The sequence below is a fragment of the Pelmatolapia mariae genome, unplaced genomic scaffold, assembly GCF_036321145.2.
Source record: "Pelmatolapia mariae isolate MD_Pm_ZW unplaced genomic scaffold, Pm_UMD_F_2 NODE_ptg000539l+_length_59386_cov_1, whole genome shotgun sequence".
Lineage (NCBI taxonomy): Eukaryota > Metazoa > Chordata > Actinopteri > Cichliformes > Cichlidae > Pelmatolapia > Pelmatolapia mariae.
The window spans coordinates 23,806-51,117 of record NW_027052224.1 but is presented as its reverse complement, the minus strand read 5'-3'; the positions used below and the strand labels follow the sequence as shown (position 1 = coordinate 51,117).

General features: G+C 45.5%; 1 protein-coding gene across 2 annotated transcripts in view; it reads left to right on the top strand.

The window, feature by feature from the left end:
• The window catches only part of LOC134623294 (CYFIP-related Rac1 interactor A), a 34,838-nt gene that overhangs the window by 4,816 nt on the left and 2,710 nt on the right, over positions 1-27,312 (top strand). The window contains exons 2-11 of one of the 2 annotated variants that reach the window (XM_063468446.1): positions 14,632-14,687; positions 19,644-19,723; positions 21,178-21,299; positions 22,094-22,199; positions 22,326-22,462; positions 22,613-22,690; positions 22,932-23,048; positions 26,846-26,925; positions 27,033-27,159; positions 27,229-27,299. In XM_063468446.1, the coding sequence (XP_063324516.1) occupies positions 19,651-19,723; positions 21,178-21,299; positions 22,094-22,199; positions 22,326-22,462; positions 22,613-22,690; positions 22,932-23,048; positions 26,846-26,925; positions 27,033-27,159; positions 27,229-27,299 (911 nt within the window). In that variant the 5' untranslated portion in view covers positions 14,632-14,687; positions 19,644-19,650. Of the gene's footprint in view, positions 1-14,631; positions 14,688-19,272; positions 19,353-19,643; positions 19,724-21,177; positions 21,300-22,093; positions 22,200-22,325; positions 22,463-22,612; positions 22,691-22,931; positions 23,049-26,845; positions 26,926-27,032; positions 27,160-27,228; positions 27,300-27,312 lie in introns of both variants that reach the window. The other variant, XM_063468447.1, reaches the window with a different exon arrangement.

The window sequence follows — 27,312 nt, the reverse complement described above, 5'->3', positions numbered from 1 at the left end:
GCTGTTGTACTGGGAACACAGACTTTTGAAGTTTATTTTATAATAGGAAACTTTTTTTTAGTCATGACGTGATTTGAATTCATCCGCTTTTATAACCACAAACTGTCTCACGTGGCCTAATACACACAGCAATAGTTGGTTTTGTGGTTTGTTTTTTTTACATAATTATTTAAGTTTGTTTCGGCTGCTTTGGTTATTGTTCAGGTTTTGCTACTTTGTAATCAACCTGAGATTTATTCTTATGAGGTCTGCGTTATGTCTGGTATTAACATGTTTCTGAAGCCCAAGTCATTATACAAGTGGTTATTTCAAATGCAAACTACTTACAACAGTTTGCACAAAATTGCTTTGGCAGTTCACTTGGTCCCAAATGCCCAAAGCATCATATTTTCTGGGCCAGTGGAAAATTGGAAAGCTTTGGAAGAGCAGCCCAAACTCAGTTGAAAGTTCAGAAACTACAAGATAAGAGTCAGACTGAGCTGTGGGTGATAGTCGTTGTAGGGAGGGATGTGAGGGATCAGCCAACTACACGCTTAAACTTTGTCACCTGTGATTGTTGGCAGCTGAGATGCTACTTTGTTAAGCCTTGTTAATTGTCATTGTTGTACAACACTGGTTTACTGGGGCTTTATTAGCCACCTGTCACTGCTCTCTGCTGAGACTGCAGATGGGCAGCTCCCTTATCTCCACACTAACGACTGTAATAAATGTTGAAAATGAGCAAAGATTAAGTGGTGCGTCTCGTATAATCAGGATTGTTTGGCTGTGTCAGAATAAACTGAGCCACAGGAATCACTACACTGAACACAAAGACAGGTAGCTGCTGGTGCTAGCCTTGCTCATGTTAGCTACTTACTGTTGAAGCAGTCGATTAGTCTAAACTTCTGTTTGTGTTTAGCTGATCAGGAAAGTCCATCGTTCTCCTGTGGACTCGGTGACACATGTCAGTGTCCTGAGTGGGGCGACAGTTTGGAGCGTCTGGAGCTTAACACAGTTTTGTCCCTGTAGGCTTGATCACACTGACTACTGCAGGTTTTATACTTACTACAACTGTAAGCTTGATAAAAGTAAACAGACATGACTACTTGTCCACAGCAAAGAATAATCCAAGCGTTGCCCTTCTTGCTCTTCTTGCATCAGTTATCCTTCACAGCTCACTGAGCTCAGCTGTTGTTCAGCAGCTGAGCTCAGTGTTGGTGAGAATGAGACCATTAGGATTGCCAAGTTCTCCAGTTTACTGTAATTTCGTAATTCCAGCCGGGCTTAGTGATAACCACTGCATATGTGGAAGACCCCACAGCAACTTCCATGTTGGAAATGTCAAACTCACATAGATACGTACTCCGCCCATGTTCCCTGCTCCTAACACATTAAACTTTAATAACTGACTGTCGACATGCAGCCTGATATTAACTGGTGCCTGTGCAGTGATTAATGTCATTTGATCCAGTTGTCACTGGTGTTTATGTTGTTGCTCATGGGTGTAAAAGTGTAATTATATTTGTGTTCAGTTCTGAGGCGATCACCATTCAACACTAAACGCTGTCAGCCTTCTGCTACAGGGTGTCATGCTTCCTAGTCCATGTGGTGCAAGACACTTTTTCTTTGTAAGCATAATTCTGCTGCGAGATGAGCGAGTCCGAAGGATGGAGTGGGGGGAAAAACAGGAAACATGGGAAATAAGGTCAGGGTAGCAAACAGTCCAGCCGGCTGGGAGTCAAACTGGACTTACTGCTCAGTGTATTTGTGATACACAAGACATTATTTCTGACTTTATAATATCTAACTTTGATTAGCCAGCTGTGCCACAACACTTGTTTTTCTGGATTTGGACGACTCTGAGAAGGATCAGAGTCTGTGCACAGTCACTGATCTCAGCAGGAACCCCGAAATTCAGAGTTTATTATTCATGACAAGCTAAAAGTCTGTGAGGGCAGGAATGGGTGGCTGTCGTGCTTTACAGTGAAGGTTGTAAAACTAGTGGGAGAGATCTAACCAGCAGCAGCTTGGGGCGGGGGGCTGCAGAATAATGGCTTAAACTCTGACCCCGATTACTGTATGTTGGGATTGTGATGATTAATGTTGATTATTAATCTTGATAATTTGATTTTGTAATTAATTGGAATTCCCGACAGAGGGTGTTACAGGAAAAAATAGACTTTCTGTTACGTACTGCAGCCCTACCAAACCACAATAAACAGCTATTTCTCATCATTTCATTTGCTGTGTGTGATAAATCACTAATGATTGATGCGCTGTGAACAATATGTTTCCAAGTCTTAACTGCTGATTTCGACCACTTTTGATTTTCTTGAGCAGAAATTTCCATTACAGAATATTGTATTGCAAACAAAAAGGGGAAAGTTGATCATTTAAAATATTTATACAAAAACTACCTTTCAGTACTTTATTATCTAGATCAATGGGAAACCCTGGATTTACACTGTGCACACACACAGAAGCAGTTTGGGCTGTAACAGCGTGTAAGTACTATACAGAGGAAAAACTTATATTTATTTCTTGAAAATAAATCAATGTGAGATTGCTGTAACAGCAACAATGGCTGCCCGTGGTGTGCCTTGCCCTTAGATAGCCTTTGGGCTGGGTCAGGCCAGCAGAGCAGAGAGCCTGAGCTGCAAGTGTCATCGCAGAACAAGCGATGACACCGGCCCTCACAGCAGAGTTTATGGAAAGCCATAAATAGGTTCATTTTCATAAGCAGCACCTCACTCTGTTTTTACAGAAGAGCGTTTCTCTAAGCTGTGAACAGCAATCTCATCATCTGGTGGGTGTACTGAAAATGCAAAGAGTTAATAAGAAGAAAATGTTATTGGAGTGAAGCGTGATGAAGGGGAAAGAAGCACTGGCTGCTGGGCCTCACTGGTAGAGAGCAAATACAGAAATGAGCAAAAGGCTGTGTTTGACCAGCGTGTATATGCAAAGAAACAGATTGATCGTGGATATTTTATTGTTTTTTTATGCTAATTAAAAGTGTGTGTCCTGTTTTCATATGTAACTGACAGATTGCGAGTCTCCTTATCAAGCTGTTTTCCCTGACCCTGTCTCCTTTGAATGCATGTTTGCTTGACTTCTTGTCTGAAGTATCTGCATGTCTACTGATGTCATGACCTTAAGGCAATCTATCTCAGAGTCTGTTAATATAATCTTGCTGCTTCAGTGAATGTAACATAGCTCTCAGAGAAGTGCCTGTATCCATGTGATGGCCACGATGCATTAACCGTAACTGCAGTGATGCTAACCATATGCTAGCTAACCTTTGTGGTAAAATTAGTTTGGTTTAGCAGTCGTATGTTAATTACTTTGGTTTGTATCCCTTCTAGCCTTTGTTTAGAACTGCCGGTTCTTTGGACTCGACTGTGACCTTTTTCATAATCGGGAACATAAAAGATGGAGGTCGTCACTATGACATCACCCTCTGGTTGGGGGTATAAAACACTCGGGGATACTGCAGACCCTCCCTAAGTCATAGCCTGCTGTGTCATCTATTACACTCTAAATGCGACTAATGAGCATCATGTTGTAAGGGGTAAGACATGAAATTCACCAGGGCCATCTATGTGGTCATGGATGAAGGTGGCTGAGTGGCTGTTTTCACACAAATGATTATACAAGCAGGTCTCTTTTGCAACCACAGGAGCATTCAGAAGAATCTCCAGAATAAATAAACAACCTACATATTTGGATGATCTTGATAAGTCCTCGAAGGCTTTTTTTTTTTTTGGGGGGGGGGGGTGTTTGTTTTTTTTAATGCCATCTCAGCCAGTGGCTGTCTTGTTTTCATATTTACCTGACAGATACAGGTGCCAGTCTCCTTATCCAGCTGTCAAAAAGTTTTTCCTCTCTTAGAGTAAGAACTTCTTTATCTGAAGTATCTGAAGTATCATCAAGTCACAGTCTACTGATGTCATTGCTTCAAGGCAGTCTGCGGCAGTAGCACATTTATCTGAGTATGTTAAGACAACCTTGCTGCTCTCTGTAGCTCTCAGAGAAAGGGCATGTATTGAGGAAGTTAGTTTGATGCATTCACATTCATATTTGCTAACGCTGGTTTCACACAACAGCCAGTCACACACAGACATGGTTCCCTTTGTATCTACATTGCTGTTGACAAGCAGGGCTGGGCAGAACAGAAGTGGCATTGAACAGAAACGTAGGAGGAATTTCTACGCCTGGAGTCCCGCGCTACGCAGCACTAGCTGCTAGCAGCCAGCTACTCTGCCTCCCCCTGCTCTCCAAATACCAACCTCCTGCTTCTGCTTTCCCACTTGCTCGTTTTCTTCGAGTCTTTTCTCGGTTTATTGTTCTCCTCATGCACTCTTAAACGCCTTGGCAGTCTCTCCCTCCATCTATCCCACTTTCTCTCAGCACTGACAGAGGCCTCTCTGAGATGTTTACTATGTCTGCAGACACCCCCCCCCCCCCCGGTCACCCCTCCTACTCACCGAACAGAATAACGGTCACTGTGACTTTTTTGTCTGTTTATTATCTTCGTCCCTCTTCATCTGCCTGCAAGATGTTAGAGGAGGGATAGTGGTGAGTTTGTATGGAGCAAGTGTAAAATGACCCAGCTGGCTGAACCAGAGGGCACACAGAGCTGAGAGCGGCCGCCGAGGAGGAGGCTCAGCTTTGTGCTCCAGTGACAGCGAGCTGGAGCGCGTAGCCGTTTGTCAGATATGAGATGTACTGTTTCTGAGTGAGAGGCTTTCAGAGAGCAGCACAAGTACTTAAAAGTGAGCTGTGCTCGATGCCTGACTCCTGGCTGCTGAAGAGTTCTTCAGTGTGCAGAGAGCCTCCAGAGTGTGGTTAGCAGAGCAAAACAGTTGAACCCTGTGCTGGTATGTGAAGCAGGCTGTAAGAGGGGAGGATAAAGAGCAAGGCTGCCATTGTGGTGGTGCTAGGCAGGTTTCCCCTTCTCCACCCAGCCCACCCTCTTCCCTGCCTGCCTGCCTCCCTCCCAACAGCACCCCCACCCCCCAGCCCATGTCCATATTAGGGCAAAACTCAGCCAACCTCCCCTTGAGCTGAGCTCAACCCCCTCCAAAATGCCCCGCTGTCACATTTGCTCCAGCAAAGGGCGCCTGAGGGAGACACAGCTCCCCTAACCCAATTTGAAGGCCTGTTTTCTTCGCCAGTCAAAACAGCCGAGGGATTTTAAAAATGGATGCAGAGAGCCAGGGCCAAGCTGGTGTGTTCAAATGTGCTTTTATTTTGGAGGAGCTACAGTTAATGGGCTTAACTTGAGCAGTTTTTGACCATATGCCACTTGGTGACCCCCCCCCCAAAAGGGCTCATTACTTAAGTTCATACTGTACATCAGTGTGTGTGCAACATTTAATCATTGTTGTGTACTGATTCTACTGTCAGACAGCACGCAGCCTAAAAGCATACAGTAAGTATTGGGACTGTGTTATGGTTTTTCTTTTCCTTGCTGTTCTAAAGCGGTAGCGACCAAACTGAGGTTCAGACTGAACTATGAACTATTTTTAGTGTTAAGCCCCCAGTTTCTTTTGTTTCTGTGCACTTGCGGTGTCCAGGGAAAGCTGTACTGACACTCGGTGCCAGCTTTGTAGTGAATGCTGCTCGAGAAGCAGCAAAGCAAAGCAAAAGATGCCGTTACTCTAAAGCCACTTTGGATTACACTGGTAGTGACAGACTCCAGTTAAACAACTGGTTTATGCTTGTCAGCCATTTTCCTAGAGATTCCTAAACAGAAGTTATTTCGGGGCATTGGTGTTGATTTTGGTTTCCTGTGGTTTATACAGAGAGGAAACGGTTTACTTCACAGACATAAGAACGGCTGGGTTTGGCACAGAAGTCTTTTAAACTTAAAATATTTGTTTCGTTGCAGCCGCGCCAGCCAATCGCACATCAACACACAGGTTGGGCACACGCAGGCCAAGAAAAATGGGAGCGTTAGTGTCGTAACTGGCACGATGCTGTTTCTTTCCAGGTTTCCAAAAGACAGTTCAGGTGTCACAGCTCTCGATCCACAGAAGGCAAGAAAGGTTTTCTGGGAACTCGTTATAGTAACAGTCGCTAATTCAGAGTTAATTAAACTGATGCTAAAACTTATTTTTTGTGAAGAATCAATATAATTATTAATCGTTACAGATAATTGGCCAATCATTGGTTGAAAGCATTTGTCTGGATGGTTATTGTAAACTTGAAACTGCTCTATTGTTTTGTAAATGGTTAATGGTTAACTGGTCTTTAATGTGCTTACAAGTGCATAGCATACCCGAGGACTCACTGTCTATTTTTGGTTTTACTTTTGTGTGCTTTCACAAGCTATTCGCTTAAGTTTAGTTGTATATGTACAACCAATCACAGCAGATGGCCCCGCCCCTCCCTGAGCCTGGTTCTGCTGGAGGTTTCTTCCTGTTAAAAGGGAGTTTTTCCTTCCCACTGTCGCCAAAGTGCTTGCTCATAGGGGGTCGTGTGACTGTTGGGGTTTTCTCTGTATGTATTAATGTAGGGTCTACCTTACAATATAAAGCACCTTGAGGTGACTGTTGTTGTGATTTGGCGCTGTGTAAATAAAACTGTTCTAGGACCAGTACCAAGATTTTAGCGTATCATGCAGCCCTGTCATGTGTTTCAGTGTAGCTTCTAATTAGACTTTGTTAGGCTATAAATTTGTAATGATGTGCTTTAATAATTAATACCTCATGCTACTGAAAATAATGGAAAGGGATTATTTTGTTGATTTTATTATTATGTGTTCGTTCTTGATTTTAATCTGTAACAGCACTTTGGACAGATTTTCCTAAAATGTGGCTCGTGCTGCATCGTTCGCTCAAATCAAGACATAATATTTAGAGGAAAGTTTCTTTTCAACAGATATTTATTGCGTGGTCTTACAAGAGCTCTATGGCTGATTCCTTGCCAGAGCGGCTTGTAGATGATCTCCCAGACGTAGCCAGAGTGTACGAGCGCTTGGCTGCTGCTCATTTTCCTTCATCTGGGAATTATTTGAACAGGACCACAAGCTTTTTAGAAATATTTTTATTTATCCATTTATTCTTTTTACTTAACATGAAGATCATCTCTGAGCCATCAGCCTTTGCTGATGTTCCAGGTTCTATGTTTTACCAGCGTCGCTATTTAAAATGCAGGAAAGTATTTCCCCCGTTTAACGTTGTTGGCTCAGATGCTCACGTGACGAATCAAACGGGAACCACATTCCACAGAGTGCAGATCAGGTTCAGCGAGCCGTTTCCAGCATCAGTACAGCACTTCCTCCCCCCCCTCACATATTACTTGTACGTATAATAACCATCAGTATATAATGTTAGTCCTCACTGCTGCATGCTAAATAACCATGCTGATTGTGTTGGTGGATGTTGTGGCTGATCTGATTATTCAGTTATGAAGTGATTTGAAGAAGAACATGATACGATTTCATGAGATGTTTTTGTTTTTACCAGCATGTTGAAGAGGAACTGCTCTGTTTACCAGAAGACCAATGCTGATTTATTGTGCTGGTACACGCATGAAATTGTGCATGAGAACAAAGGAACTGCAGACAGTTCCCACACGCTTCAGCACTTGCTCCGTCACTTGAGGTTTCTGTCATACCGAGCAGACTGACATGTTTCCTGTGTAGCAGTTAGCACTTGATGAATGAAAGGCCTCGTTTGCATTAGTGTGAATTCAAACGGTCTCCTGTGGGGGTTTTATAAACATGTATAATTACATATTTTTAAGTACATGTTTTAATTGTACTGTTTTGAAGGTGAGTTGGTATCAAAGGCCAGTGAGTTTCTAACAAACATGGAGTCCACAGTGGCAGAGCTCACCGTTCTGATTCGTGACCCTTTCATAGGCTGTTGCCATGCAGAAAGGACGCAAGACGCTCCAGACAGACACACACGTACTCATTTACTCATGGGAGGGCTGTAGTCTTCCAGCCCATTGAACTTCCATTGAGGGTTAACCTTTGTTTGAACCCTGAGAGAACTCTCCATCCTCTTCACATCATGAACTTTTATTACACGTCTACGTGCGTTTCATTTATCACCTGGTTGGAAAACGTGTCCGGCGTGGTCTCACATGGGACTTGTGCTTACTCACAGATTTGCACACCAACTCTTGTTGCGTGACCTGGAGTGATGCTGGAAATGTGCTTTTGCAGTGGTGGATATGATGCTCAGTCATGTAAATAATTGATTTACAGGTTCAATCCTCTGAATATCAACAGCTGTCACGCCATTTTGGGTTTCATGTCTGTTTGTGCTCACAAAACGTCACCAGGTGTGGATAATGAAGGTCCGGCCCCACCCACACAGCGAGCCTTAGTACTTCTGTTCTTAGCTTTAACCCAGCCTTTTTTGCTATGGTGGTCGTCTCAATGTCATTCTGCTTCCCAAGAGAGGATCTGATCCCATAGTCAGACGCACTCAGACTCCAGCTGTCAGTGATGGTCCTTCTGCTCTGGAGATCTGCTCTGAGCTGGAGATCTGCTCTAACCAGAACCTACGGCAGGTGGAGGACTGCTTCAGGGGTTGCTGTCAGTCGAGCTGAAGTTCATCTGCAGGATGAGAGACTCACGAGAGAAGCATCACCAAGTACTCAGAAAACAGGAGTAATAATTAAAATGTGTGAACCTGCTTCACTGTGCAGTCTTCATTTAGGGAAACGATACTGTTTGCAATAGGCAGTTGTTAAGATTCAAGGAAAATACAAGTGATGTTGGTTATATTGTTCATCCAGCTGTCTGCACTCAGTGATGGCAGTACTACGTGTAAATGTGCTGATTGCTGAAAATGTCAACGTAGCAGCGAAGAAACAAAAGGTTTTGATCCAAAGTGGGTCATCGCCTCTGCTGCCTCGGGGCAAGAACGTGATTTGACGGGGCACAAAGGAGGCGGGACATCCTGATAGTTTCCATCTCTACACTTCAGAGGTAAAAAATTTGATTTCCAAAAAAGAGTTACTTGGAGAGTCAGTTGTGGTGTCAGGCTTGACAAACGCAGTGCGGCTTCCTGTGATTGGGTTTGTGAGTCTTGCACTTTTCCGTATACCTATGACTAAACAACAGGTCCTGGTGCCTGCTGTAAATCACAGCTGTGAAGAAAGCTAAACAGGTCATTTGAATAATAGCATAAAATGTCTTTAACAGATGACTTTTATCTTACAAAGGTAGACACTAAAATTTGAATAAATAAAGTCCAAGATATGATGTGTTTACACAGGCTTTAGTTTTTTACACTTGTTTGGAAACTGCTGTTAGACAAATTTGCATTAGATTATGTGTTTGCAGATTTATTGGGTGGTCAGCGGTTATCTAATGCTGGCCACACTGTGAAAACACAGCTGATATGACAGCCAGATAAGAAGGACTTATCTGCTGTTATGGTCAGTTTAACCCAGTGAACTGTGGGATATGCAGTCTTTTGTTTTCCTGTGTAAACGTTGACTGAGCCTCTCGGTTTCCTTTCTATGCTGTATACATGGAAACACCAAAGAGATCTGTAGCTCTCGTTTTTCCCCACATGCACTTGTTTTATGAGGTTTACACAGATCGATCTGTGCTCTTTAAGAGAAATCCTTTTTCATGTTTGCTCGACTTCATTTAGTTCGTTCCCTTCAGCGACGCTGAGGCGCCGTCATGATAATCTGTTTCTTCACATGTTTTTAGATTTTGTTTTCATCCACAGTTCCCTCTCCGGTGAACCCTCCTCTCATCTTCCTCACATGTCTGCAGACTGCCGCTCTCCCGTTTTAAGCAGCCTTCTTGGCAGAGATTCACAGCATTAGTGACAGCTGCTTTCATCACACACCTTCCCTTTTTCTGACCGGTAGCCTTTATAGAACAAAGTGTGTGTCCACGTGTCTGTCTGTCCCCTCCAGGCTGTCGGTCTTTCATATTTGCGTGCCTTCCTTATTTTAATGCACTTCTCTGCTGTCACCATGGAAACAGATAGTTTTGAGACGAGCCCGTGCAGGCAAGTGTGTGGTTGTCCACACAAAGAGACTGTTAACATCTTTATGTAAGTTTGTTTTACATCCATGTAGGGAGGGTGCCAGCACTTGTCTGTACATGAAGCTAACATAAGAGCAGGATGGTGACTTTGCTCTTTTCTACTCCCTGGTTGCTCTCTTCAGACACGTCAGATTTCTTTAATTCTTTCTACAGTGTCGTGTAAGCTGCATGTAAACATATGCACTCAAGAGACATGAAGCACATCATTCAGTAATTGGCTGTTGTTGTTGTTTTTTTGTTTGTTTGATTTTTTATATTTGACAGAGACGAGTGCTACCACCCACCCCTTCGTGGATGTAAAACAACGGCACGGTGATTCTCTTATATCAGGGGCGTCCAACTCCAGGCCTCGAGGGCCGGTGTCCTGCAGGTTTTAGATGTGTCAGCTGATTTAAACGGCTAAATGACCTCCTCAACATGTCTTGAAGTTCTCCAGAGGCCTGGTAATGAACTAATCATTTGATTCAGGTGTGCTGACCCTGACCCTTGACGCCTGGAGTTCCCCACCCCTGTCTTATAGGGTGATCTCAGGTGCACAGAAGCCCCACCCACTTGCTGTCTTGTTTGTAGGGCCGAAGGAATGGAGGTAAAACCACTTATTTCAGTTATTATGCAGTAGGCGTACTGAAGACCCTCACTGAGCCTCTGTATAAGATAAAAAACTCTATGATTAAGTCCATGATTAAAAATATCCATCCATCCATTCGCTTCCGCTTATCCTTTTTCAGGGTCGCGGGGGGCGCTGGAGCCTATCCCAGCTGTCATAGGGCGAAAGGCGGGGTACACTCTGGACAGGTCGCCAGCCTGTCGCAGGGCCAACACACAGGGACAGACAACCATTCACACTCACACATTCACACCTAGTGGCAATTTGGATTATCCAATTAACCTATCCCCACAAGCTGCATGTCTTTGGACGGTGGGAGGAAGCCGGAGTACCCGGAGGGAACCCACGCAAACACGGGGAGAACATGCAAACTCCACACAGAAAGACCCCGGCCTGATGATGGAATTGAACTCAGGACCTTCTTGCTGTGCGGCAACAGTGCTAACCACCGTGCCACCGTGCTGCCCTTTTTGATTAAAAATATATAGCTGAAAATTAGGATAATAGTCTATATCAGTAAGCAGGTAGGGCAGGGCTGTGGCAGTAGAGAGTGGGGATCAAACGGATGGTGATGTGTTGTGGCACTCGCCTCTTGTTTGTTAGAAATGAGTGTGATCCACGTTCTTATCGAACCTCCCTTAACGATGACGGCTGCCACATGATCTTTGTCAGCATGGGCAGACTTTATGATCAGTAAGTTACAGTCACTGGATTTTGTGTGGATGACTAATCCGACTGTGTGTTTATGACTTTGCTGCCACATCATTTTGATGTTTGCTGTGCTGTCCTGTGTTTTGACTTGAAATGACAGCTGATGATGAGTCCAGCTGAACACCAGCACGCAGCTCTGCATGCGTTTGTCGCTAAATTTAAAATGCATATGCAAGTTCCTTATTGCTGTGTCACCTTAATATTAGACCACCTAAAACCATTAGCACTAATGGCACTGTCATTGTCTGCATCTTTCTCATGTTTCCCCGAATCTGTCATGTGCGTCTGTCCTGAACATACACACTCTCATAACCATGTGGAAGGATATTCCCTGTAGGTTATCCTCAGTTTTTTTTAAATTTCATTTTGGTTTTTTGGTTTTAGCTTCTTTTATTAGTTTCAGTGTCAGTCTTAGTATTTCTAAGTATTATTGTATGAGGGGCGAGACGTAGGCCCCTCAGCAGAGGCTTTACAATTCAAACAGAACTCTTTGGAAGCTTTTTGCTCACAGTCTTATAAACATCCAGAGTCTCAGCAAACACCCAACAATGCCTCATAAAGCTGCATTACAATTTTCACCAAACTAGCAGATAATAACTAAAAAACCCTAAACTAAATGATAGTTTTAGTTAACTACAGTGATCTCGATGCATTGCCCATCAGTATAGATTTTTTAAATGTGATTCATAGCAAACTAGTGAATTTTCTTTACTAGTGCAGCAATAAGCAGGCTGCTTGGCTTGTGTCTCTTTGGTTTCTTTGTGCCCGTCTCAGATTTATTCTCGTCTCTCCTTTTTCTCTTCCTGCTTCCTCCATCAGTTTGTCTCACTTATCTCATTCCTCACTCATACCTTCGTGCTCTTAACAGCAGATCTGTTGGATAAAATCAACATTACTGTGCTCAGATGTTTTGGTTTTTTCCCCTTCGGTAACTTACCATGGGACAGAAGCGGCCCATGTATTACTGTGCATGTTATTCCTCTGAGCTCACTGGAAAATTCCATTCTAGCTCTTGATTGATGTTTCCTGAAAAACATGTTTATTTTTGAGAAGTCTGCATGCATCTCCCTCCACACCGTTTGACTGCACCACCTGCTGGGATGATTGACACATTTATTGACTTACTAATAAACCGGCGCTCAGCTCTGAGTGCTGTGATTAATGTGCTGGTAGTTTAAGATTGTTGGTTTGCACACTGGTATGAATGGCATAAGTGTGAAGTGTTAATGCTGCATATTTTATTTATTCGTTTATTTTTATTCTAGTGCAATGTGTACTGGCTGACGTTTGCAAACGTGCTTGATTTCATTGTGTAGATAAGTTGGGGACAAATGGGGAAATCCTGCTCTGTTTGACTGAAAGCAGAAGCAGAGAAGGAAAAGGGAATGAAACGGACACATGGGGCAAAGAGGAAGGAGGACTTCAAAGAAGCTGAAGTGCAGAAAAAGAAGGAAGTTTGATGTATAAAGTGGGTGTGATATTATATCTAAAGACCATTCACGTGTCCGACCACAGGGAACAGCTGCACTTTCTGCCCTTACGAGGAGAGCATCTCGTGTCTCTGGAGGCATCCACCCACCCAATCATCCGCAGCATCCCTTCTCTCAGCACTGTTGCTGTGCAGGTTCCACAGAGGATGGAGCAGGGTCAGTGCAGACGAAGAAGCACAGGTTTCAGTGACAGTTGGTAATATGTCTACATTATGTTAGTTAATGGATTAGCTGAAAATCAGATGCCAAGACCAAACGTGGCGTTTGTATCAACAAACCTCTGCAATAGATGAACTGTCTTCGTTACCCTGCAAAAAAGTATTATGTTGAACAAAAAGTGTTTGAGAAACCCAACATTTGGGTGTCTGTGGAAGTATTTGCATGATTTATGTATTATATGTTCATTACCTTGCTGCCATATAAATGTGCATGAGCTTATTAGTGCGTGTGTGTGTGTGCACGTGAAGGCTGTAACTTACATTCAAAATGATGCCCACTGTGTCATTTACACAGTGACTAATTCTTATGATCATCCAATAATAATGGCCCTGAGTGCTCTGAGGTTCCAGTTCTCATCCCAGCGACTTCACCCTCGCCTGCAAAGAGTGCTAGCTGGAGCTGAAGGTCATCACATGATGAACCCAGTGAAACCACATCACCACCACAGAGCAGAGTGCAGATCAGAAAAACGTTGACTTGATATTAAACTGTGACTCGAGCTGCACAGCTACTCCAATGAACTTCAAGAATAAAAAAAGCCTAACAGATCCCCTTTTAAGCAATTATTAAATTAAGGTAAAAATAAGGTTATAGTTCTTTGCACACAAATACAGGAGTATTATTTACACATGAATATTTGCTCCTGCCTAGATTTGCAGTCCACAAGTAGCCGGTCAGACCAGAATGAGCCACGTGGGGCCGTAAAACAAACATTTCAAGCCACAACAGGAAATGTAGTAACCATCCACAGCGCAGCTTTACTGCTGCTGCATAATTCTCTCCAGTCAGGCCTCTTCATAATTTAAAAGTACTTTGTTGCAGGCCGGTGTAGGCCCATTCCCAAACAGGAATATTTTTCCAGTCTGTAGCACCAGGAAAGCGTCTGCCACACAAATGGCCCTCTCCGTTGTTAAGCAGGAGACTACCTCTCATAGTTTGACTGACTTTCGCTCTCCATGAGCGGGTTTTGTGGGCCAGATTTGAGGCATTCATTGGCCCACAAAACCCGCTCATGGAGAGCGAAAGTCAGTCAAACTATGAGAGGTACACGTTTAGAAACAGCCGTGACAAATATTAGGTTCAAATGTGGAAAAATTCGCTCTCAGCTCTCACAGATGAACGCTGAGCTTCAGGTGATCCTGCTCTTTTCTTTTGGTTGGACGCTGTGCTAGTTGACAGCACCATCTATTTATTTTCTGCTCCCACCTTAAAGAGAGTTACAGCATTGTGCAGCCGCAGCATGGCACAGGATGTTCAGTACCTCAGTAAACCTGCAGCAGACAGGCTAATCAGCTGCTTTTCTTTGGATATGACAGACGGTGGTGTCGATTTCAGTGTTAAATAATTCAGAGGTGTGTTTTGTGATGCTGGAGGATTGTATTTGTCTGAAGGCTCGTGTGCATCAGCAGAAAAGAGTTATTTTGTTGGTTAATGTGGAAAGCTGATCCTCTGCCCGTTCAGTCGGCAGGTGTGCGACGTGCACGCAGTGACAGACACACCTGCACGTGTATTTTTTATGAGGAACTGTGCGTTTCACTCGCTGGTATTAGTCGTGTCATTTTCTCTAAGTCCTTTTTTCCCCTTTCTTGTTGTTACAGAGACACAAAGAAAGCGGATGATATAAACCGCAGCCTGACGTCCTCCACCAGACAAGGTACATCACTCAGACATGACCACAGTATGCTTCATGTTCGTACAGTCGGCACTCTAAGCTGCCACTAAGACACATCAGCCAGCAGCAACACTGTGGTTTAGATGATCTTAGGTAGCTGGGATTAGCCCGCGGTTGTGTTAAGCCTCAGAAAGCTCCTCGTTCTCTGGGCTTTACAGCCAAACCTTCGTTTGGTATTTCCAGGATCTGAGGAGGATTACCAAACGTTCGGGTTTTCCAAAGGTATCTGTGCAACTTTGCAATGAACGAAGTTAAAAGAGAAAAATTGAAAAGGGTCAGTGCATCCTTTAAACACCTCTGTGTAATTTCATAATTGAGTGTAGCATCTATCAGTGTCAATGGGAACTTTTTTTTATTTTTGTTTTTTTGAGGGTCGAACATGTTGCCTGAATTTATTTATTCATTTAAAAAGGAAAAAATCACCAGTGAGCTTATGGTAGGTTTAAAGTACGTTTTTGAGACTGCCATAAAATACCTGTCAGTATTTTTATTTTATCTGTCTTTCTTTTTTATTTGAAAGAATAAAGCTCCAACTCTACAAATAATTTGGGTTGCCAGTTTGCTCAGATCAGGATTTTCTTTCTGAGCACGTGTTGGTTAGGACTCCCCAGACGGCAGAGGAGGTCGTTCAACCAGAGAACTCATTTTGGTGCTTTAAGTGCATAGAATTTGCTTTAATTACAAAGCTTAAATAGCCTTGAGATGGCAGCACAGACTGCAGCAGGAATGCTTAAATTGAGATTAAAGCAGCAGAGTTTTGGTCTCTGAGAGCAGCACGTGTAACATAAAGGTAACTCATGTCTTAACACAAAAAATCTCCTACTCACAAAACAACAGGCCTTGGCTTTAGCATTTAGACATGCAGAGGGGATTATGTTCAACAAACTACATTTTTATTTTCTTCTCTTCTTTAGGGAAACTGCTTTAATGTCTCACTTCATGATTTCTAGTTCCACTCTCAGCGTATTCTTCACTGAGTCGTCTCTTCACTTGGTTCTTTTATTTGGTGACATTTCCCGGTGATTGAACCGATGTCAGCAGATGCTCCGTACTCTGGGAAAGTTTCCACAGATACTCGATAACTGCCAGTGAAAGAGGAAGAACACAACAAAACTCCCTTTATTAAAACAAATCGAACATAAAGGAGTCGCAGTTATATGAAAGTTTGATTCCAGTAGCTCAAAACACCAAATGAATATAATGTTACTTGAACTGCACACTGTAATAAGAAGCGGGCTGATGTGCACATTAATACCTCACAGACCTCTCATAGACTGTATTTAAAAGATGGCTGGTGGCGTTTTAGATCCTGCATCTTGTTAGCGTATCGATCGCGCGTTCGAGCGTTTCCACCATCGCCGCCATCTTGGTTGTGCAAAAAAAAAAAAAAAGGATGTGATGAGTAAAGACGGGTCTGGGTGTGAAGCCACGTACTCACCGGCTGGTGAACTACTTGTCAACCACAAGTCCTTAGCTGTTGGGTGTGTGCTGTCGTGCCACCGATGATCATTCATTTTAAAACATAGTATGATTAATATTTACAAAATAGACTTGTTTATTTATTTAATGTGACCCACAATGTGTGACTAAGCCCATAAATTCTTCACAAGGTGTTTAAAGGTCAACACAGAAAACCAGAAACGTCCATCATCTCAACCTCAGCTATCGACAGCAGCCTTCAGATGGAGTTCAGGTTTAAGCTTCCTCCACACTGGCTTCATTTTCTGACCTGGAGTCTGCGTCTCACCTTTTTACACCATCTGTGGGCAGTGGGAGCCTGCTAGGAAGCTAATGCTAGCATCGTCACAGGCCCAAACCACGATTTCTTTACGATGCTGTAAACATTCAACCTGTGAGCCCCCCTGCCCCCACCCTCTTCCCACTTTTGTCTCGGAGTGAACTGAAACAAGACACTCACACAGACACTACTGTTGGTGTATTACTGGCATACCTGTAGTACCAGGTGTTACCAAGAAGCTTGGACTAAGAGACACAACCTGTACTGCAGGACTGTTCATAACTGTACCTAATGACCTGAGAGTAAACATTACCAAGACGTGTTCTTTGTTGTGTAAGCTGCCACTCGCAGGTGTAATTCAATCCATAAACATAAAATGGTGACGCGGTCACATTCCATTTAGATGCGTCATTAAAAGATGCTGATTGGGTTACGTTCACTCTGAAAATGTATCAGGTCGTCAGAGAAGATCAATGACATCATCAGAGTGATATTTACACTGACTGGTTTCACGCCTACATTGTGTGCTTGTTTTTTTATCATCTCATATTTAGTTAATTGAATACAAAGTCCAATAATTCTCCCGTCTTTGTACAGTTTAAAAAAAAAACTATACATGTGACAGATGTTGTATTCAACTTTTAATACAATAGAATAAAACTTTAAATGAGATCACCTTTATTATAGCTATGCTGTAGATAAAGTGATTGACTGGCTAGCTGTGTGAGTAGGTACACGTGCACATACATGAATCGGTTCTCTGTAGGCCGTTAAAAGTGACCCTGGTGTAGTTTAGGAACGAGAGCGTGTAACAGTGCACGAGCCCGGCAGCAGTGTGGCGGCCAGATCCTGCAGAATGTCAGGGAGATGCAGCAACAGGTGAAATCCCCAAACAATGTGAGGTAGGCTCAGCTTTGAGCCAAGGAACTGAAGCGACTCGCAGTGCAAAGACTTCAGAGAGGTACCAATCACAGTGATGCATGACGACTTTAGACCACGTGGTTGTTTCTTAAATGTTTGATCAATGTCTTTTATTCCCAGTGCACACCAAATGAAAACTCAACCACAAATGTACTTGACTGGACCGTTTTATCTCAGAGGGAAAAAATGCCCTTCGTCGGCAGTCTTAAAGTCAGCTGTCAGTTTTAATGGTTCACTGGTACCTGAGGGGTGGGGAGGTGGAGTCTTGCTGCAGAATACAGCAGATAAAGCTGCTGCAGACTCGTAGCCACAGGTTAGAGTCTGCCTTGAACAAATAAGGCTTGCACGGCAGCACATGTACCAGCATGGCACGGTCACAGTAGTTAGTGAATGTATGTCAACACTGCCCCCTGCTGGTGCAACCCCGAGTCTGACTGCTTTGCATGAATTTAATAATCTGATGCATTTTTAAGGTATATAATTTCCTCCCAATCAAAGGCTGTAGGAACAGTGTGCAGCCTGTTATTATGCACACAGTTATATCTGAATTTATGACGAGCACAGGATGTGCAGCGAATACCACGATTGAAAAATAGTCGACAGCTTGCTGGAGGCTGTGCAGAGAAATGCAGTGTGATTATCATGTGCACGCTGCTGCACAGAGTCTCTATTGTTGTCACTTCACTCTCTGGCTTAAGTCGAGGGAAGTTGGCTGTTAATGTGTGAGAAAGGAAGACTCGTGTTTATCTTTACTGTGTAAAAATGCAAGTGTGCCAAATATACTGACTTTAACACAGACTTTAAAATCATTTTTGCAGCAGCTAATTCAGTTTTTTTTGTTCATTTCTTAAAAATAAACAGGGTTACACTATTCCTGTTTGCATCTCTGTGAGTTCCTGTAACATTACCCGTTTTACCGTAATCGTGGCCTGACGTTATGCTGCTGTAGGTTTAGGCCCACTGTGATTACAGAGTTTGTGACCACCCGTCATAGCTGGGGGAGGGAGACTTTTCCCAGGAAATTGCTGCCTTTTGCCTCCAATAAAAGCTTTATAGAGTGTAACTGTAATTTAGGACTCTGCATTTGGCTGATTTCAGAGACGCCTGAATCCAAAAGAAAGGTTAAGAAACTAGACTTTTGCTCAGGTTGCTTTCACAGCCTCTTGACTGACCAGGAAACACACGTGTGAAGAGACGGCGATGAATTGCACCTGGATAATCATCATCTGCATTTTCAGATCAGCTAGCAAAGCTTGGTGCATGGTTGGTTTCATTTCTGTCAAAGGAATGATTGACGGAAAGGTCGGCAGCAAGGATTAAATTTAAAAAATAAAAGGACAATAACAGTTTTTCCCACACTGCAAATGGTACAGTAAACATAGCCAAACCTTCAAGTAATGAAGTCGGTGTATACGTGAGCCAAGAGCGCAGACTTTAAGCTTAGCTGACTCCACCCACCTTGTATTTGAATCTTTTGTTTCCGAGGGGCAGCCAATCAGGAAGAACAAGAGAAAGGGCATTTAAAAAAAAAAAAAAAAAAAAAAACTTGACCAAGAGCAAATATTTGATTTCATTTTGTAAACTTTTGATGGATAGTTTTGTCTGTTTAGAAAGTTAATTAAATCCTCAATTAAATGGAAAAGGACTGGTTGGTCTTCAGAGTCGCTGCTGTAAGCCAGCCCCAGTGTATATGCATCATTTAATATCCAGCTCCTCCAGACACGGTAAACCAATGAGCTGGTCTGAAATCAGTTTTAATGGAAATCATAATCAATACAAGCGACACCTGAGCACATTTTCAGTTTGTAACATGATTTGTTTTGGTCTGAAATCAGCCACACTGAACGTGTTTTTGTGAAACTGTATGTACTGGTATCTGTTATGGTGACGCCTCTTTTTAACCATCAGGTTTGCTGGAATGGGTAACCTGCTAAAAGTCCTAACAAGGGAAATAGAGAACTATCCACACTTTTTCCTGGACTTTGAAAGTAAGTGTGGCGGGGCAGTGGGACAAAAGCTGGATGGAGGAGGAGGTGTAGCCTGCTCTGCTCTTTCTTCTCTCTCCGTCGGTCTCTGCTCTCAGTGACCAAACCGTGAAGGCGTCCTCTTATTCTCTCCTCTTTTTTTCCTCGCCCCCCTCTTGGCTCGGTCGCGACCTCCTGCAGCATCGCCTCTGATCGCCCATCGCTAATCAAACAACTTTATTTTCTCCCTTTTTTCGGTGACTCTTTAACATCACACATGCTCTTCCTCCTTTCTTTCTCTTCTCTCTCTTGCAGAAACCAAATGGGGAATCTATTAAAAGTGCTCACTTGCACAGAGTTTGAACAGGGGCCAAACTTTTTCCTTGATTTTGAAAGTGAGCGCAGCTTCTGCCTGTCCTCTTGCTCCCACACTCTCCTTTTCCCTAAACCAGTCTTCCCTTTAGCCTCTCTGTAGCCGCTCCGGCTGGTCAGGGGTCAGACTGTTCAGCCGCTGAGTTGTGAACCTTCCTCCATTGAATTTCTAATGTTATTAAAATTCATGATTAATTTCAGCCCTGCTTTAAAATAGGAACTCTTTTCTTTGTGTGCCAATCAGAAGAGGAATGGATCTGACCCTTGACCTTTGCCGTCTGCTTTTACTAACTCGTCCGCATGCACCTCTTTGTGTTTGTGATACATTTCATGCACCCAAATGTGACATAATGTAAACACAATGTGTATATACACACACACACCATCTCTGTATCAGTGCTCTGCTTCCTATTGTTCACATAAAATGGACAAATGAGATTTATTTTTTTTTAACAAAGCAAATAAATCTGCTTTTTCCTTCTCAACCCTCCTACAGAAACACACACACACACTACGCCTCCACAGTGGCATTTCAGCAGCTCGCACGGTGTAGCCAACCCCAGGCTTTGTTTATTCAGCAGAGAGGAAATGATAGGAGTGGAAGGTTTTTGAAATGCAAAGCAGCGCAGACACACAGTTCTAATGTCAGCGATGCTCTATATTTAGACTCTCTGTGGTCATGATAACCAGCTCTCTATTCTGAGTCTTAGACGGATCTGGCTAGGCTTGAAGAGTTTGCATTACCTCACACTTTTTTACAACTGAGCTGCCAGAGCTGCGATGAAGAAGCACCAATGCATGGTGTCATAAATATGCATGCAGCAGGAGACAAAGAGCCGGTGAGCTCGTACGTACATTAGACCTGATATTTGTTTCAGTCAGTCACAGCTGTTGCTCGAGCACGTACAAGCTCTTTCTATGGCTACGGCATGCTGTGGAGACACACTGACCTTTGACCCCCACACACACTCTGCCCATTTCTCATCTTTTACAGTCAAATATTCAAAATATCTGCCTTAATGTGAGCTGCCATATTCAGGTACGTTTGTGTGTTATTGACGTAAATGTGGCCTCGTTTAAAGCTCAAGGCTACCGTGTGTATGATGATGGAGCCAATTCAGTGCTTTTCACTGTAGAATGATTTGGCTTTTTGCAGTTAAAACCATTAAAGGCAGTTTTGTTGGTTTGACTGTAAAAGAGCTCAGAGTTGTATTGTATGAAGTGATGTCCCTCACTTGAGTCATGCTGCTGAACGTTTTTGTTTTGTTGGGTTTCCCATTTCAAACGGACGACGAGTTCCGTTCTAGCAGCAAACACGTTCAGCGAGCACGCTCGTTTCCTCCACTCGGTGTTAGTTTTCATTAACTAACACGGTTTCACATCAATATGGAAAAAATCCACTGAAGTTTGTCTGTAATTATACAAGAGACACACGTGTCATTTGTTGGCTTTTATTCTGATATGTGTTTGTGTTTAGATGCACAGCCGACAGACGGAGAGCGTGAGGTGTGGAACCAGGTGAATTCAGTCCTCCAGGAGTCTGAGAGCATCCTGGGTGGCCTGCAGTCCTACAAAGGGGCTGGCCAGGAGATCAGAGATGTAAGGAGAAACACAGAGACACGGCATGGCAAAGAATCCTGAGTGGAAATCTCTGGATTCATTCCGTAATGCCAAATATGGCAGCTGTCCCGTCACTAACTCCCAAACCGTATGAGCGAGTTATGATGTCGGACGACAGCTTCAGCTGTGCTGTGGGAGCATTTCTGCTCCTCACTGTTCTTGGCTTATTGTAATCACAACATTACACTTGAAGCAGATTTTGGTCACATTAGTGTGCTGTGCATGCAGTATGGATGCACAGTCCCAGTGATCACTGAGATCAAAGTTATGGCCTTTTCTGGCTCTCCTTCAGTAACTGAGCTCACAGCAGAGTTACCAAGAAGACCTGATTCTCAAAAACCCCACAACGTTTGCAGAATCTCGTTACTAAACAGCTGATTGTAAATTCAATCAGCTGCAAGTCAAGTCCTTCATGCAAATTCTGACTGTAATCAGTCGTCCTCGAGGAGGGAGCTTTGCTGACGCTTCTGTGCAGTTATTTAGTTGTTCACTTTGATTTCAGTAGTCTGTGGAACAGAAGAACTGCATGCATGGAAAAATATATAAAACAATAATAATAATAATGGACTTTTAGTGTGTTTATTTAAGTGTAACTGTTTCCATCTTTACAGCGACAGCAAGTGGAGAGACGCCTGCCACCACACGGCTGAAACTGCTGTGAATGCTTCTGTTATCATATAGAAAACCCTGTTTACCGTTTTAGATCTGTGCGCGTCACTTCTCCGTGCTGTTGAGATGCGTGTGACGGTTGATGAGTGTTTCTTTGGTTCCAGGCGATCCAAAACCCCAGTGATCACAGCCTGCAGGAGAAAGCCTGGAACTCTGTCTGCCCGCTGGTCATCAAACTCAAGAGGTTTTACAGCTTCTCCCTCAAACTAGGTGCGCTCACACTGCTGAACAAACGCCTCATTTCTGTTACTGAACAGGTTATGTTAAAGTCAAATTTCTCATTACATTTAAGATTATGAATAAAGTGTGTGTGTGTGTGTGTGTGTGCGCGCACAGAGAAGGCTCTGCAGAGTTTGTTGGAGTCCCTGACGTGTCCGCCCCTCACGCCCACTCAGCACCTGGAGAGGGAGCAGGCGCTGGCCAAACAGTTCGCTGAGATCCTCCACTTCACTCTGCGCTTTGATGAGCTCAAGGTCTGTGGAAACACTCGAGCTAAACTCAGACGCACACACACAGTCAGCCTTATCCCGATACCTCGTGTGTTGTACTGTACGGTTTTATCAAATACTGACGTGTGCGTATGTGATGGCTAAATGATGGATTGTCTCTTTGTTTTCCCGTAGATGAGGAATCCTGCCATCCAGAATGACTTCAGCTACTACAGAAGGACCATCAGCAGAAACCAGATAAACAACATGAACGTGAGTAGTCTGGGGAAAAATCTTGTCATGTTTTAGTCAGATTTGTATCTGGAGGACGTACTCGGTGTAAAAGAGGGTCCCTTTCTTTTCTCGTGGTGAACCCGAGTCAGGACGAGAACAAACTGATCAGATTAGTTTTTTCATCTAAACCTGGCAGCCTGATGTTGGCAGTGTAGGACGCTTGTTTCTGCTCAGCAGTGGGAATAAACCTGAAGCCTCGTGGTTATTTCTGCACCCACAGCTGGACATTGAGAATGAAGTCAACAACGAGATGGCCAACAGGATGTCTCTGTTCTACGCGGAGGCCACGCCCATGCTGAAAACACTCAGCAATGCAACCACAAGCTTTGTAACAGAGGTAAGAGTCTAACACAGCCTGCGATTTTCTTCTGGCTTTAATGATGCATTTCACTGAAATGATATGAAAGCAATATTTGTTGAGTCTGTCCTCATAAATGTGACACAAATATCAACTTTTTTTTGTTTGGTCATTTCCAACTGATTGTTTTCCACAGTGGGTCGCTCTGTCACAGCGGGGCGATCGGCGATCTGTCACAGTGGGGCGATCTGTCACAGCGGGGCGATCGGCGATCTGTCACAGTGGGGCGATCTGTCACAGCGGGGCGATCGGCGATCTGTCACAGTGGGGCGATCTGTCACAGCGGGGCGATCGGCGATCTGTCACAGTGGGTCGCTCTGTCACAGTGGGGCGATCGGCGATCTGTCACAGTGGGGCGATCTGTCACAGTGGGGCGATCTGTCACAGCGGGGCGATCTGTCACAGTGGGGCGATCGGTGATGTCACAGTGGGTCGCTCTGTCACAGCGGGGCGATCGGCGATCTGTCACAGTGGGGCGATCTGTCACAGTGGGGCGATCTGTCACAGTGGGGCGATCTGTCACAGTGGGGCGATCGGCGATCTGTCACAGTGGGGCGATCGGCGATCTGTCACAGTGGGGCGATCGGCGATCTGTCACAGTGGGGCGATCGGCGATCTGTCACAGTGGGGCGATCGGTGATGTCACAGTGGGGCGATCTGTCACAGCTGGGCGATCTGTCACAGTGGGACGATCGGTGATGTCACAGCGGGGCGATCTGTCACAGTGGGTCGCTCTGTCACAGCGGGGCGATCTGTCACAGTGGGTCGCTCTGTCACAGCGGGGCGATCGGCGATCTGTCACAGTGGGGCGATCTGTCACAGCGGGGCGATCGGCGATCTGTCACAGCGGGGCGATCTGTCACAGCGGGGCGATCGGCGATCTGTCACAGCGGGGCGATCTGTCACAGCGGGGCGATCTGTCACAGCGGGGCGATCGGCGATCTGTCACAGCGGGTCGCTCTGTCACAGCGGGGCGATCGGCGATCTGTCACAGCGGGGCGATCTGTCACAGCGGGGCGATCGGCGATCTGTCACAGTGGGGCGATCTGTCACAGCGGGGCGATCTGTCACAGCGGGGCGATTGGCGATCTGTCACAGCGGGTCGCTCTGTCACAGCGGGGCGATCGGCGATCTGTCACAGCGGGGCGATCTGTCACAGCGGGGCGATCGGCGATCTGTCACAGTGGGTCGCTCTGTCACAGCGGGGCGATCTGTCACAGCGGGACGATCGGTGATGTCACAGTGGGGCGATCTGTCACAGCGGGACGATCGGTGATGTCACACTGGGGCGATCGGCGATCTGTCACAGTGGGGCGATCTGTCACAGCGGGGCGATCGGCGATCTGTCACAGTGGGGCGATCTGTCACAGCGGGGCGATTGGCGATCTGTCACAGTGGGTCGCTCTGTCACAGCGGGGCGATTGGCGATCTGTCACAGTGGGTCGCTCTGTCACAGCGGGGCGATCTGTCACAGCGGGGCGATCTGTCACAGTGGGGCGATCGGCGATCTGTCACAGTGGGTCGCTCTGTCACAGCGGGGCGATCTGTCACAGCGGGGCGATCGGTGATGTCACAGTGGGGCGATCTGTCACAGCGGGGCGATCTGTCACAGCGGGGCGATCGGCGATCTGTCACAGTGGGTCGCTCTGTCACAGCGGGGCGATCGGCGATCTGTCACAGCGGGTCGATCTGTCACAGCGGGGCGATCGGTGATGTCACAGTGGGTCGCTCTGTCACAGCGGGGCGATTGGCGATCTGTCACAGTGGGTCGCTCTGTCACAGCGGGGCGATCGGCGATCTGTCACAGCGGGGCGATCTGTCACAGCGGGGCGATCGGCGATCTGTCACAGTGGGTCGCTCTGTCACAGCGGGGCGATCGGCGATCTGTCACAGTGGGTCGCTCTGTCACAGCGGGGCGATCGGCGATCTGTCACAGCGGGTCGATCTGTCACAGCGGGGCGATCGGTGATGTCACAGTGGGGCGATCTGTCACAGCGGGGCGATCTGTCACAGCGGGGCGATCGGCGATCTGTCACAGTGGGTCGCTCTGTCACAGCGGGGCGATCGGCGATCTGTCACAGCGGGTCGATCTGTCACAGCGGGGCAATCGGTGATGTCACAGTGGGGCGATCTGTCACAGCGGGGCGATCTGTCACAGCGGGACGATCGGTGATGTCACAGTGGGGCGATCTGTCACAGCGGGGCGATCTGTCACAGCGGGACGATCGGTGATGTCACAGCGGGGCGATCTGTCACAGCGGGACGATCGGTGATGTCACAGTGGGGCGATCTGTAACAGTGGGTCGATCTGTCACAGCGGGGCGATCTGTCACAGCGGGACGATCGGTGATGTCACAGTGGGGCGATCTGTCACAGCGGGACGATCGGTGATGTCACAGTGGGGCGATCTGTCACAGTGGGTCGCTCTGTCACAGCGGGGCGATCGGCGATCTGTCACAGCGGGTCGATCTGTCACAGCGGGGCAATCGGTGATGTCACAGTGGGGCGATCTGTCACAGCGGGGCGATCTGTCACAGCGGGACGATCGGTGATGTCACAGTGGGGCGATCTGTCACAGCGGGGCGATCTGTCACAGCGGGACGATCGGTGATGTCACAGCGGGGCGATCTGTCACAGCGGGACGATCGGTGATGTCACAGTGGGGCGATCTGTAACAGTGGGTCGATCTGTCACAGCGGGGCGATCTGTCACAGCGGGACGATCGGTGATGTCACAGTGGGGCGATCTGTCACAGCGGGACGATCGGTGATGTCACAGTGGGGCGATCTGTCACAGCGGGACGATCGGTGATGTCACAGTGGGGCGATCTGTCACAGCGGGGCGATCTGTCACAGCGGGGCGATCTGTCACAGCGGGTTGCAGGTCAACCTTCAAACATTATGTTTCAGCTCTTTAGTTTTCTGTGTGTCTGAGGCCAAACACAGAAACACATTACTGTTATTGTCATCGTTGTCACTCACATTGTAACCGGAAGTATTTTTAATCCTAAACGTTGCGCATGAGAAATGTCACTTTACATCAGGTCGACGCGGCCCGTAACGACTCGGATGGCGTGGAGGACACAGAGTTCCCACAGAAGTCTGAATCAAGCTTTAGAGTCAGCAGTTAACCAGACAGCATGTCTGTGGACAGGTTCAAACGTTTTTACTGTCAAGTGACCGATGCTGCCTTTTAAACAGGCTAACTCATTTAGCTAATCTGACCGCGCCATCAAATTGGTGTGGTTGGTCAGTGTTCTCTCCTAGTTTAGTCCACCATGAACAGGCAGTGATTCGTATAGAGCTTTTTCACTCTCAGCTAACACACACACACACACACCACACACACACACACACACACACACACACACACAGACACACACACACACAGATTGGATGGATGTTTCACGGGCCCTTGACTCTCAGGATCTTACCCGAGGAGATTTCAAACCACAGGAGCTACAGATGGATCCACAGACCTTCAACAGTAGACAAGCTTCTCTGAATACTGAGCCACAGCTTTGAATTTTCAAATGACAAAAAAAGACTACATGTGGCACTTTAGTTACTTGTATCTTTCTGTGAATGATTTTCTTTTGTTGTTAAGCTGAAGAACAGCAGATTCATGGCCACAGGTCAATGCCTAAAGTTCCTCTTTTATTTCAGGACAACGAGGTTCAAAGTTCATTTTTGCACTTGTTTTTCAGAAATTTGATTTCAGGTCTAAAAATATTTTAACCATCAGCCTTTGTAAGGATAACATGTGACTTTGTTTAGAACAAGACGCTTCCACTGGAGAACACAACAGACTGTCTCAGCACCATGGCCAGCGTCTGTAAAGTCATGCTTGAGACGCCGTGAGTCACACACACACGCACACATGCACACACACATGCACACACACATGCGCACACACACACGTAAATCATTAAACTTTTCTGATCCTCCTCTTGTGTGCGTGCAGAGAGTATTCGAGTCGTTTCAGCAGTGAGGACACGCTCTTGTTTTGCATGAGGGTCATGGTTGGAGTCATCATTCTGTATGACCACGTCCACCCCAACGGCGCCTTCAACAAGTCCTCCAAGATAGATGTAAGACACACACACACACACATCAAACAGTATTGTAAGTTATTGCTGACATCATTGATTTGTCTTCAGATGAAAGGCTGCATAAAAGTCCTGAAGGACCAGCCAGCAGACAACGTAGAAGGCCTCCTGAATGCACTCAAGTAGGTTCACAGC